The sequence below is a fragment of the Macaca mulatta genome, chromosome 4 (genome assembly GCF_049350105.2).
Source record: "Macaca mulatta isolate MMU2019108-1 chromosome 4, T2T-MMU8v2.0, whole genome shotgun sequence".
Taxonomy (NCBI): Eukaryota; Metazoa; Chordata; class Mammalia; order Primates; family Cercopithecidae; genus Macaca; species Macaca mulatta.
The window spans coordinates 76,061,230-76,071,191 of NC_133409.1; the positions used below are offsets into that span (position 1 = coordinate 76,061,230).

Genomic DNA, 9,962 nt, shown 5'->3' on the forward strand with positions numbered 1-9,962 from the left:
CGTCCGATGATTCTTGGCACCTGGAGAATGCCCCCAGCCTCCGGACGGCTCCACGGGTCTGGCCGAGCTGGGTCTCTGCCCTCTCGGGCTGGTGCCCTGCACTGCTGCCACAACTCCTGGGAAATTCCGATGCCTGTTGAGTCTGTTCGCACAGCCCCATCTCATGGCAAATCTTACAAACTTTCTACCTGATCATTTTCTTCTCTTCAGTAGCAGGAATAGGGAAAACAACAAATCACTTCCCATTCTTTGGCTCCGACCACACTCCTGAGAAATCTGAGCCATCAAAGTGCTGATATTTGTCACAGCATGTTCGAGGCAGGAGCATAGGACTAGAGGAGAGCAGCCTGAGAAGCCAAGGCCATGTGTCTGAGGAGGCTGTTTTGGAGTTAAATTTTGCTTCCATGTTCTGCATACTTGGCGGCCTTCCAGGACGCCACCTCGAGACACTTGCGAGTGGCAAAGGCAAAAGAAGACAAGTACCACTTTTGGGTTTGACTCATTTATTAAAAGCTCTGATACCACATTGCAGACTCTGTAGGGTGGCTGAAAGAAATAACCCGGCCATGAGAAAGGACCATCTGTGCTCAGCCACTCCACCTCTAGAAGCACTTTCGGCTCCTACGTGACCAACAGAGTGAGAAGACCTTAAACCACGAAAGTTTCTCACTACAGCTTATGGCCTCCATTTAAAATCCGAAATGATCACGCTTAACTGTCCCTGAGAGCATTTGTTTAAAGTCAATATTTAACTTAACACTCCACTTATTTTTTCTTATTCTTTTGTTAACTTTTGTTCTTTTATGCATAGAGTCAACATTCATGATACCCTTGTTCTTTCCCATCTTCAGTTACTCCAGAGGCGTGGCGTGTGATGATGTCCCTTAAATCAGGTCTTTTGGCTGAAAGTACGTGGGCTCTGGACACTATTAATATTCTTCTGTATGATGACAGCACTGTTGCTACTTTCAATCTCTCCCAGGTAAGCCAGCATAGTCCAACTAACAACCAAATTAGGATAGGAGAGCATCAGGCCGTGCACACTTGTGCTTGAACTAATGCCTAAATTGATTAGCACTAGGCGTCCAACACTGTTAATCACTGCAGTTGTTATCAGCCAGCCTTAATCAATGTAGAGTCATCTGGGATAATATTCATTGTAGTCTTTAGTGTGTGTACATACACACCTCTATTTCTTACAAGAGAACAGTGACTGTGTGTATGTGTATATGGGATAGATGACAGTAGTAACATTAAATTGTTTAGAATGAATATTAGCAGGCCAATGGGAAGGAATCAAAATGTAACATTAAGTTGTGACTGGAGTCAGCATTGGAAACACAATTGGTTGCAATGGGACATTACCCTACTTTCCAGGAGGACTTGACATCTTTATTTTCATTAAAAAGATACTCAAGATTAGAAATGTTATATTCTATACATTTATAGAATGTATAAATATATATAGAAGGAGAGAGAACAATTTAATGAACCCCCAGGTACACCTCTCAGTCAGCTAAAATAGTTATGAACTCATGGCTAAACTTATTTCTTAGTCTGTGCTCTCCCATTTCTGCCTCTGTCCAGGTTATTTTCAAGCAGTCATGTAAAAGCCTACTACTATTAATGAGCTTAAACCCCTCCTTTGTTCGGAGTTAGGCTTCAGGTAGCTTCCAGCATAATAGCTAGAAGAGAGGAGCACTGAAGGTTGGGAGAAATGCCCAAGAGTCCACTGGACTATAGACTTTTAAAGAAATATTTAGAAATAAAAAATGGAAAGAGGTCATTTTCCCTACAGTATACAAACAACTCTCTACTTTCAGTGCAAAAACGAAAACACTTAATTTCCTTGCTTCTATGGAAATAAGGCCAGAATCTTCTACTTCTTTCTTCTCTCATTTAAGCCCTCATTATCAGCCTAGAAAGGCAATTTTTCAATGGCTAGAAAGTTTATTAATAAGGTCATAAACATTGTACGAGTTCTGTGTTAACAGAAAATAAGTATTTAAAAACTGTGTACTGCATTTGCTAGAGTAAAATGCGCTTTCATCCTTACGTTAGGTGAATTGTTGATCACATATTTTCATAACCAGAATTGCTTTATTAACTTTCCCTTCTCCCCTGGGAAAAAAAGGGAAAATGCCCTTGGAACATTGTGCCTTCAGCACGTTAAAAGCAATTCTTTCTAGTTGGGGCTTCCCCTGACTTCTTAAAAATGTTTCCAACTCTACTTTCAAGACACTGATAGTAGGATATGAAGGTATAGCTGATTTCCAGAACATCTACCGGGAAAGAATCCTTTTTGTTACTTACTCTCTAGAGTTCCTAAATGTGGTGGGGGTGTTGGGAGAGAGGGCGGTTGCTAATGATGAAGTGTATTGGTTTTTTCTTGATATAAACATTTGCTTAAAGGAAACCGAACTTGTTCTCGTAGTCAGTGGTTCTCTCGTGGTTTTTTTTGTCTTTCAGCTAGAGTCATAAATAACTGAAATGTAAAATTGCATTTTATGAAACATTCTAATTTATTTATCAGAGGCTAAATTGATTTGTTTTTAATTTTCAGTGTTCATGAGCTACCACATTGCTGAAATTACCTCCTCCAAAAGATATATAGAGAACATAAATTAGGGTAACCTATGGTACCTGAGACAAAAATAGCCATAAAATCCTAAGAAAAACAACCATAAAAATCCCGGCAAGCAAGTCTCAGATAAATAATAGAAGAGAACAGAGTCACTCTGGGCAAAAGAGTCTATAAAATCCGTGTTCTAACTCTTCTAATAATGAGCACATTGTCTCTAAATCAGGAACAGAAAGGCAAAGAACAGCAAGGCACTCCCTCAGTGCTAATATTAGAAATATGAGAATAAAAAGTAAGTTTTTGTGTAGATAGTCTAAGCAAGGAAGCAGCAAATAAGAAACATGCTAAATGTCGGTGTAGTTGATACTGTGAAATTCAGGAAAGCACTGTACCTGAAAGGTAGTTTATCTTTCATGGTCCAGCCAAAAAGGAAGACAAACATGTGACAATTATGAAAAGGTATTGACGGGTCTCAGGATCTTTACCCTACTTGATCATATCTGATGTCATGACATTGTACCTGTTCTTTCTTTCTTCTCCTCCTCCTCCTCTCCAGTTGTCTGGATTTCTGGAACTTTTAGTCGAGTACTTTAGAAAATGCCTGATTGACATTTTTGGAATTCTTATGGAATATGAAGTGGGAGACCCCAGCCAAAAAGCACTTGATCACAACGCAGCAAGGAAGGACGACAGCCAGTCCTTGGCGGACGATTCTGGGAAAGAGGAGGAAGATGCTGAATGTATCGATGACGACGAGGAAGACGAGGAGGACGAGGAGGAAGACAGCGAGAAGACAGAAAGCGATGAAAAGAGCAGCATCGCTCTGACTGCCCCGGATGCCGCTGCAGACCCAAAGGAGAAGCCCAAGCAAGCCAGTAAGTTCGATAAGCTGCCAATAAAGATAGTCAAAAAGAACAACCTGTTTGTTGTTGACCGATCTGACAAGTTGGGGCGTGTGCAGGAGTTCAATAGTGGCCTTCTGCACTGGCAGCTCGGCGGGGGCGACACCACCGAGCACATTCAGACTCACTTTGAGAGCAAGATGGAAATTCCTCCTCGCAGGCGCCCACCTCCCCCCTTAAGCTCCACAGGTAGAAAGAAAGAGCAAGAAGGCAAAGGAGACTCTGAAGAGCAGCAAGAGAAAAGCATCATAGCAACCATCGATGACGTCCTCTCTGCTCGGCCAGGGGCACTGCCCGAAGACGCAAACCCTGGGCCCCAGACGGAAAGCAGTAAGTTTCCCTTTGGTATCCAGCAAGCCAAAAGTCACCGGAACATCAAGCTGCTGGAGGACGAGCCCAGGAGCCGAGACGAGACTCCTCTGTGCACCATTGCACACTGGCAGGACTCGCTGGCTAAGCGATGCATCTGTGTGTCCAATATTGTCCGTAGCTTGTCGTTCGTGCCTGGCAATGATGCCGAAATGTCCAAACATCCAGGCTTGGTGCTGATCCTGGGGAAGCTGATTCTTCTTCACCACGAGCATCCAGAGAGAAAGCGAGCACCACAGACCTACGAGAAAGAGGAGGATGAGGACAAGGGGGTGGCCTGCAGCAAAGATGAGTGGTGGTGGGACTGCCTCGAGGTCTTGAGGGATAACACGTTGGTCACGTTGGCCAACATTTCCGGGCAGCTAGACTTGTCTGCTTACACGGAAAGCATCTGCTTGCCAATTTTGGATGGCTTGCTGCACTGGATGGTGTGCCCGTCTGCAGAGGCACAAGATCCCTTTCCAACTGTGGGACCCAACTCGGTCCTGTCGCCTCAGAGACTTGTGCTGGAGACCCTCTGTAAACTCAGTATCCAGGACAATAATGTGGACCTGATCTTGGCCACTCCTCCATTTAGTCGTCAGGAGAAATTCTATGCTACATTAGTTAGGTACGTTGGGGATCGCAAAAACCCAGTCTGTCGAGAAATGTCCATGGCGCTTTTATCGAACCTTGCCCAAGGGGACGCGCTAGCAGCAAGGGCCATAGCTGTGCAGAAAGGAAGCATTGGAAACTTGATAAGCTTCCTAGAGGATGGGGTCACGATGGCCCAGTACCAGCAGAGCCAGCACAACCTCATGCACATGCAGCCCCCGCCCCTGGAACCACCTAGCGTGGACATGATGTGCAGGGCGGCCAAGGCTTTGCTAGCCATGGCCAGAGTGGACGAAAACCGCTCGGAATTCCTTTTGCACGAGGGCCGGTTGCTGGATATCTCGATATCAGCTGTCCTGAACTCTCTGGTTGCATCTGTCATCTGTGATGTACTGTTTCAGATTGGGCAGTTATGACATAAGTGAGAAGGCAAGCATGTGTGAGTGAAGATTAGAGGGTCACATATAACTGGCTGTTTTCTGTTCTTGTTTATCCAGCGTAGGAAGAAGGAAAAGAAAATCTTTGCTCCTCTGCCCCATTCACTATTTACCAATTGGGAATTAAATAATTAATTTGAACAGTTACGAAATTAATATTTGCTGTCTGTGTGTATAAGTACATCCTTTGGGGTTTTTTTTTTTTCTTTTTTTTTTTTTAACCAAAGTTGCTGTCTAGTGCATTCAAAGGTCACTTTTGGTTTTTCACAGATCTTTTTAATGTTCTTTTCCATGTTGTATTGCATTTTTGGGGGAAGCAAATTGACTTTAAAGAAAAAAGTTGTGGCAAAAGATGCTAAGATGCGAAAATTTCACCACACTGAGTCAAAAAGGTGAAAAATTATCCATTTCCTATGCGTTTTACTCCTCAGAGAATGAAAAAAAACTGCATCCCATCACCCAAAGTTCTGTGCAATAGAAATTTCTACAGATACAGGTATAGGGGCTCAAGGAGGTATGTCAGTCAGTAGTCAAAACTATGAAATGATACTGGTTTCTCCACAGGAAAATGGTTCCACTAGGCTGGGAGCAAAAACAATGTTTTTTAAGATTGAAAATACATACCTGACAACGATCCGGAAACTGCTCCTCACCACTCCCGTCATGCCTGCTGTCGGCGTTTGACCTTCCACATGACAGTTCTTCACAATTCCTTTAATCATTTTTTAAATATTTTTTTTACTGCCTATGGGCTGTGATGTATATAGAAGTTGTACATTAAACATACCCTCATTTTTTTCTTTTCTTTTCTTTTCTTTTTTTTTTTAGTACAAAGTTTTAGTTTCTTTTTCATGATGTGGTAACTACGAAGTGATGGTAGATTTAAATAATTTTTTATTTTTATTTTATATATTTTTTCATTAGGGCCATATCTCCAAAAAAAGAAAGAAAAAATACAAAAAACAAAAACAAAAACAAAAAAAAACAAAAAAAAAGAGGGTAATGTACAAGTTTCTGTATGTATAAAGTCATGCTCGATTTCAGGAGAGCAACTGATCACTGCTTCATGAATCAAGGTGTGGAAATGGTTGTATATGGATTGATTTAGAAAATGGTTACCAGTACAGACAAAAAAGAGAAAATGAAAAAAATACAACTAAAAGGAAGAAACACAACTTCAAAGATTTTTCAGTGACGAGAATCCACATTTGTATTTCAAGATAATGTAGTTTAAAAAAAAAAAAAGAAAAAAACTTGATGTAAATTCCTCCTTTTCCTCTGGCTTAATGAATATCATTTATTCAGTATAAAATCTTTATATGTTCCACATGTTAAGAATAAATGTACATTAAATCTTGTTAAGCACTGTGATGGGTGTTCTTGAATACTGTTCTAGTTTCCTTAAAGTGGTTTCCTAGTAATCAAGTTATTTACAAGAAATAGGGGAATGCAGCAGTGTATTCACATTATAAAACCCTACATTTGGAAGAGACCTTTAGGGGTTACCTACTTTAGAGTGGGGAGCAACAGTTTGATTTTCTCAAATTACTTAGCTAATTAGTCTTTCTTTGAAGCAATTAACTTAGTCTAACGACATTGAGGTATGATCATTTCCAGTATTTACGGGAGGTGGCTGCCGACCCACTTGAGGTGAGATCTCAGAAGCTTAACTGGCCTGAAAATGTTAACATTCTGCCTTTTACTAACTCCATCTTAGTTTAATCAAAGTTCAATCTATTCCTTGTTTCTTCTGTGTGCCTCAAAGTTATTTTACGTTTAGTTTACTCCACCGTGTATAATATTTATACTGTGCAATGTTAAAAAAGAATCTGTTATATTGTATGTGGTGTACATAGTGCAAAGTGATTATTTCTATTTCAGGGCATATTATGGTTCTCATATTCCTTCCTACCTGGTGCACAGTAGCTTTTTAATACTAGTCACTTCTAATTTAAACTTTCTCTTCCTGGGTCATTGACTGTTACTGTGTAATAATCAATTTCTTTGAAACTGCTGCATAATTATGCTGTTAGTGGACCTCTACCTCTTCTCATCCCTCTTCCAATCACAGTATACTCAGAATACCCAGCCCCTCGCATACATTGTGTCCGTTCACATTACTCACAGTACTAGATGGAAGAGTTAGACAGGAACATGCAGTTACAGTCATTGTGAGACGTGACTCTCCAGTGTCACGAGGAAAAAAATCATCTTTTCTGCAAGCAGTCTCTCTTCTGTCAACTCCCACATTACTGAGTCAAACAGTCTCCTTACATAACAATGCAACCATATATATGTTGAATTAAAGACCCATTTATAATTCTACTTTAAATACATCTGCTTGCTAAGAACAGATTTTAGTGCTCCGAGCTTCAAATATGGAGATTTGTAAGAGGGAGTTCAATATTATTCTAACTTCTCTCTTACAGAGTACAAATAAAAGGTGTATACAAACTCTGAACATATCCAGTATCCCAATTCCTTTGTCAATCAAAAGAGTAAAATAATTAACAAAAGACTGTTGTTATGGTTTGCACTGTAACCGATACGCAACAAGTTTTTCTATCCTGATGTGCAACATAGTCTCTAGACTAATCCAGGAAGACTTTAGCCTCCTTTCCATATTCTCACCCCCGAATCAAGATTTACAGAAGCCCATGAAGAATTTCCAGCCTGCTTGAGATCATCTTGCCTATAAACTGAGTTATTGCTTTGTCCTAAAAATTAGTCGGTTTTTTTTACTATGAGGCTTTTCAGAAATTTACAGGATGCCCAGACTTTAAATGTGTACCAAAAAAAAAAAAAAAAAAGATAAAAAAATAAAGGTGCAAAGAAAGTTTAGTATTTTGGAATGGTGCTATAAAGTGGAATCTGTTGGTATTTGAGTGGATTTTTTTAATGTCACATAAGAGATACTGGGTGGTGTCTGCTCGGCAATAGCTATTCACAGTGTTTTGTTCGAGGATGAGAATGATATAGAAGCATGTTTTACTGATGAAGGTGGCCTGTTCAAAGACTAGTTAAGCTGTTTTTTCAGAGTTTATAATGAAGAATGGTTTTTTCAGGGCATATGGGCAGTCTTATACAATGTAAGCTATTAACTACCTCCTTTATCAAAAGAAGCCAGCCTTTGCCCTGAAGTCCATCCATTTAAAACTGTTGGAAATTTTTCATTTCCTATCAAACCACATGTACCTGTTCCCGTGTCTGTTCACCTTTGAGGAAGCAAAGGAAGTATTATAAACGAGCCACAAATGGACAGTGCAAACAGTCCTTTTCTTCTTGCTGAGTGTTGGTTCACTTCTTTATCTCAAGGGCCATGGCCCAGCTGCCCGAAGTCCTGCTCAGCACTAGCCTAGGAGAACTTGGAAATAAACTTCATGGTCAGGCAAGATTGTTAAAAACTCTGATGAATACACTTGGTAGCAGCATTTAATCTGCTAACAGGCAACATTACTCATGAATTTAACAGAGATGTATTAGCACATGCTATGTGCCTGGCTCTGTTCTAGGCTCTGAGGAGTCCTCAATAAACAATGACCCTGTTTCAATTATGTTCTAGTCTTTCATGTCAGACAATTACAGAAGTAAACTAGTCTTCCAAATACAGCGTTTTACATTGAAAACACTCAGAACGCTCCATGTTTATGCATTGAACACTTCTTTTATTTTTTCAAAGACAGGGTTTTTAGCTCTGTCACCCAGGCTGGAGTGCAGTGGCATGATCATAGCTCACTGCAGCCTTTAACTCATAGGTTCAAGTGATCCTCCCCCCTCAGCTTCCCAAGTAACTGGGATTACGGGCATGTGCCACCACACCCAGCTATTAATGTTTAAGAAATTTTGGAGAGATGGGGTCTTGCTATGTTGCCCCAGCTGGTCTAGATCTCCTGGCCCTAGGCAGTCCTTCCACCTCTGCTTCCCAAACCTCTGGGATTACAGATATGAGCCACCATGCCTGGCTGAAAACACTCATTTTTGTTAAGAAATAAAGTAAGACACTGGCTGTTGAGAATAAGGGGATGTGATGAGATGAGCTCTGGACTGAAAATCAAAAACACTTAAAAGGTGAGGTCTCAACTGGGGTGTGGCCTGTAGGCTCCCAACTGTGCTCTGCAGATGTCTGAGGACCTCCCATTTCAGAGTTGCTCCTGCAGAGCATACGGTTCCTGGCATGCCCAGGCTCCCGCCAGCGTGCTGCTGAGTCCTGACGTGGAAGGAGAAAGCAGCAGTGGCTTGGTACCCGGTGCTCCCAGCCTACACCATCAGCCCTTAGAAATGCAGGAACTGACTGCACCTGTGCAAAGACTGTAGTCAAGGCCTCCTGACCCCAAGCCCCACGCTGTCAGGTGCACCCACCTGCATCTCCAGGCACTGTGCTAGCGCTTCTACCCTTGGTTTCTGGTCCTGGTTTGGTTGTATGACGATCCATGTCATGTCATCCTCTAAAATGCCAAAGTCAAAGTGCTGAGTTAATTGACTTTGGGATTTAAAATGATGAAACCCTAAGGGGGAAGTCGGTGGGGCTGGAGGCGGAAGGGGCAACCACCAAGTGTGTCCTAAACATGAGACTGGTTTGTCTTCCTGAATCTGATTTCAGGGACTCGAAGCTTTACCCCAGCTTTTTCCAAAGTGTGTTCTAAGAAACAGAAGAGATCTCCAGAAAATCTCCTTACATACTCTCTTGGCAATCCATAGTCCACATTACCATATTAAAGATGGAAATCCTGCAGAAGAGACACCTGTTTAATCTGGGCATTTCCCAACGTAATTAACCTTGAAATTAAAAAAAAAAAAAAAAAAAAAAAAAAAAAAAAAAAAAAAAAACAATTCCTGAAAACATGCTGCAGGGCTTTGGGAAACAACTTTATCCACCAGTGGTCATGCCTGGCATTGCCCTGGACAGAATGCTTCTTGCATTCTTACTCCTGAAACCAAAATTAAGATGTCCTCATGGGAGAAGAGAGCATGGAATCTTCTCTTGCTATCTCCATGGCCTTGAGCCAGGTACTTAAATTCTTTGAACCTCAGTTTCCTCATCTGTAATACGGGCATGACACCCATCTCATGGGATTGGTA

The 9,962-nt window shown here is 41.3% G+C and overlaps 1 protein-coding gene across 13 annotated transcripts in view; it reads left to right on the plus strand.

The window, feature by feature from the left end:
- ARID1B (AT-rich interaction domain 1B) overlaps positions 1–6,242 on the plus strand; it is a 448,289-nt gene extending 442,047 nt beyond the window's left edge. For 8 of the 13 annotated variants that reach the window (XM_028847282.2, XM_028847279.2, XM_028847284.2 and 5 more), the window contains 2 exons: positions 852–982; positions 3,138–5,035. In XM_028847282.2, coding sequence (XP_028703115.2) covers positions 852–982; positions 3,138–4,862 — 1,856 coding nt within the window. In that variant the 3' untranslated portion in view covers positions 4,863–5,035. Of the gene's footprint in view, positions 1–851; positions 983–3,137 lie in introns of all 13 variants that reach the window. The other 5 variants (XM_028847283.2, XM_028847287.2, XM_028847281.2 and 2 more) reach the window with 1 other exon arrangement.
- The last annotated feature ends 3,720 nt before the right edge of the window (positions 6,243–9,962 follow it).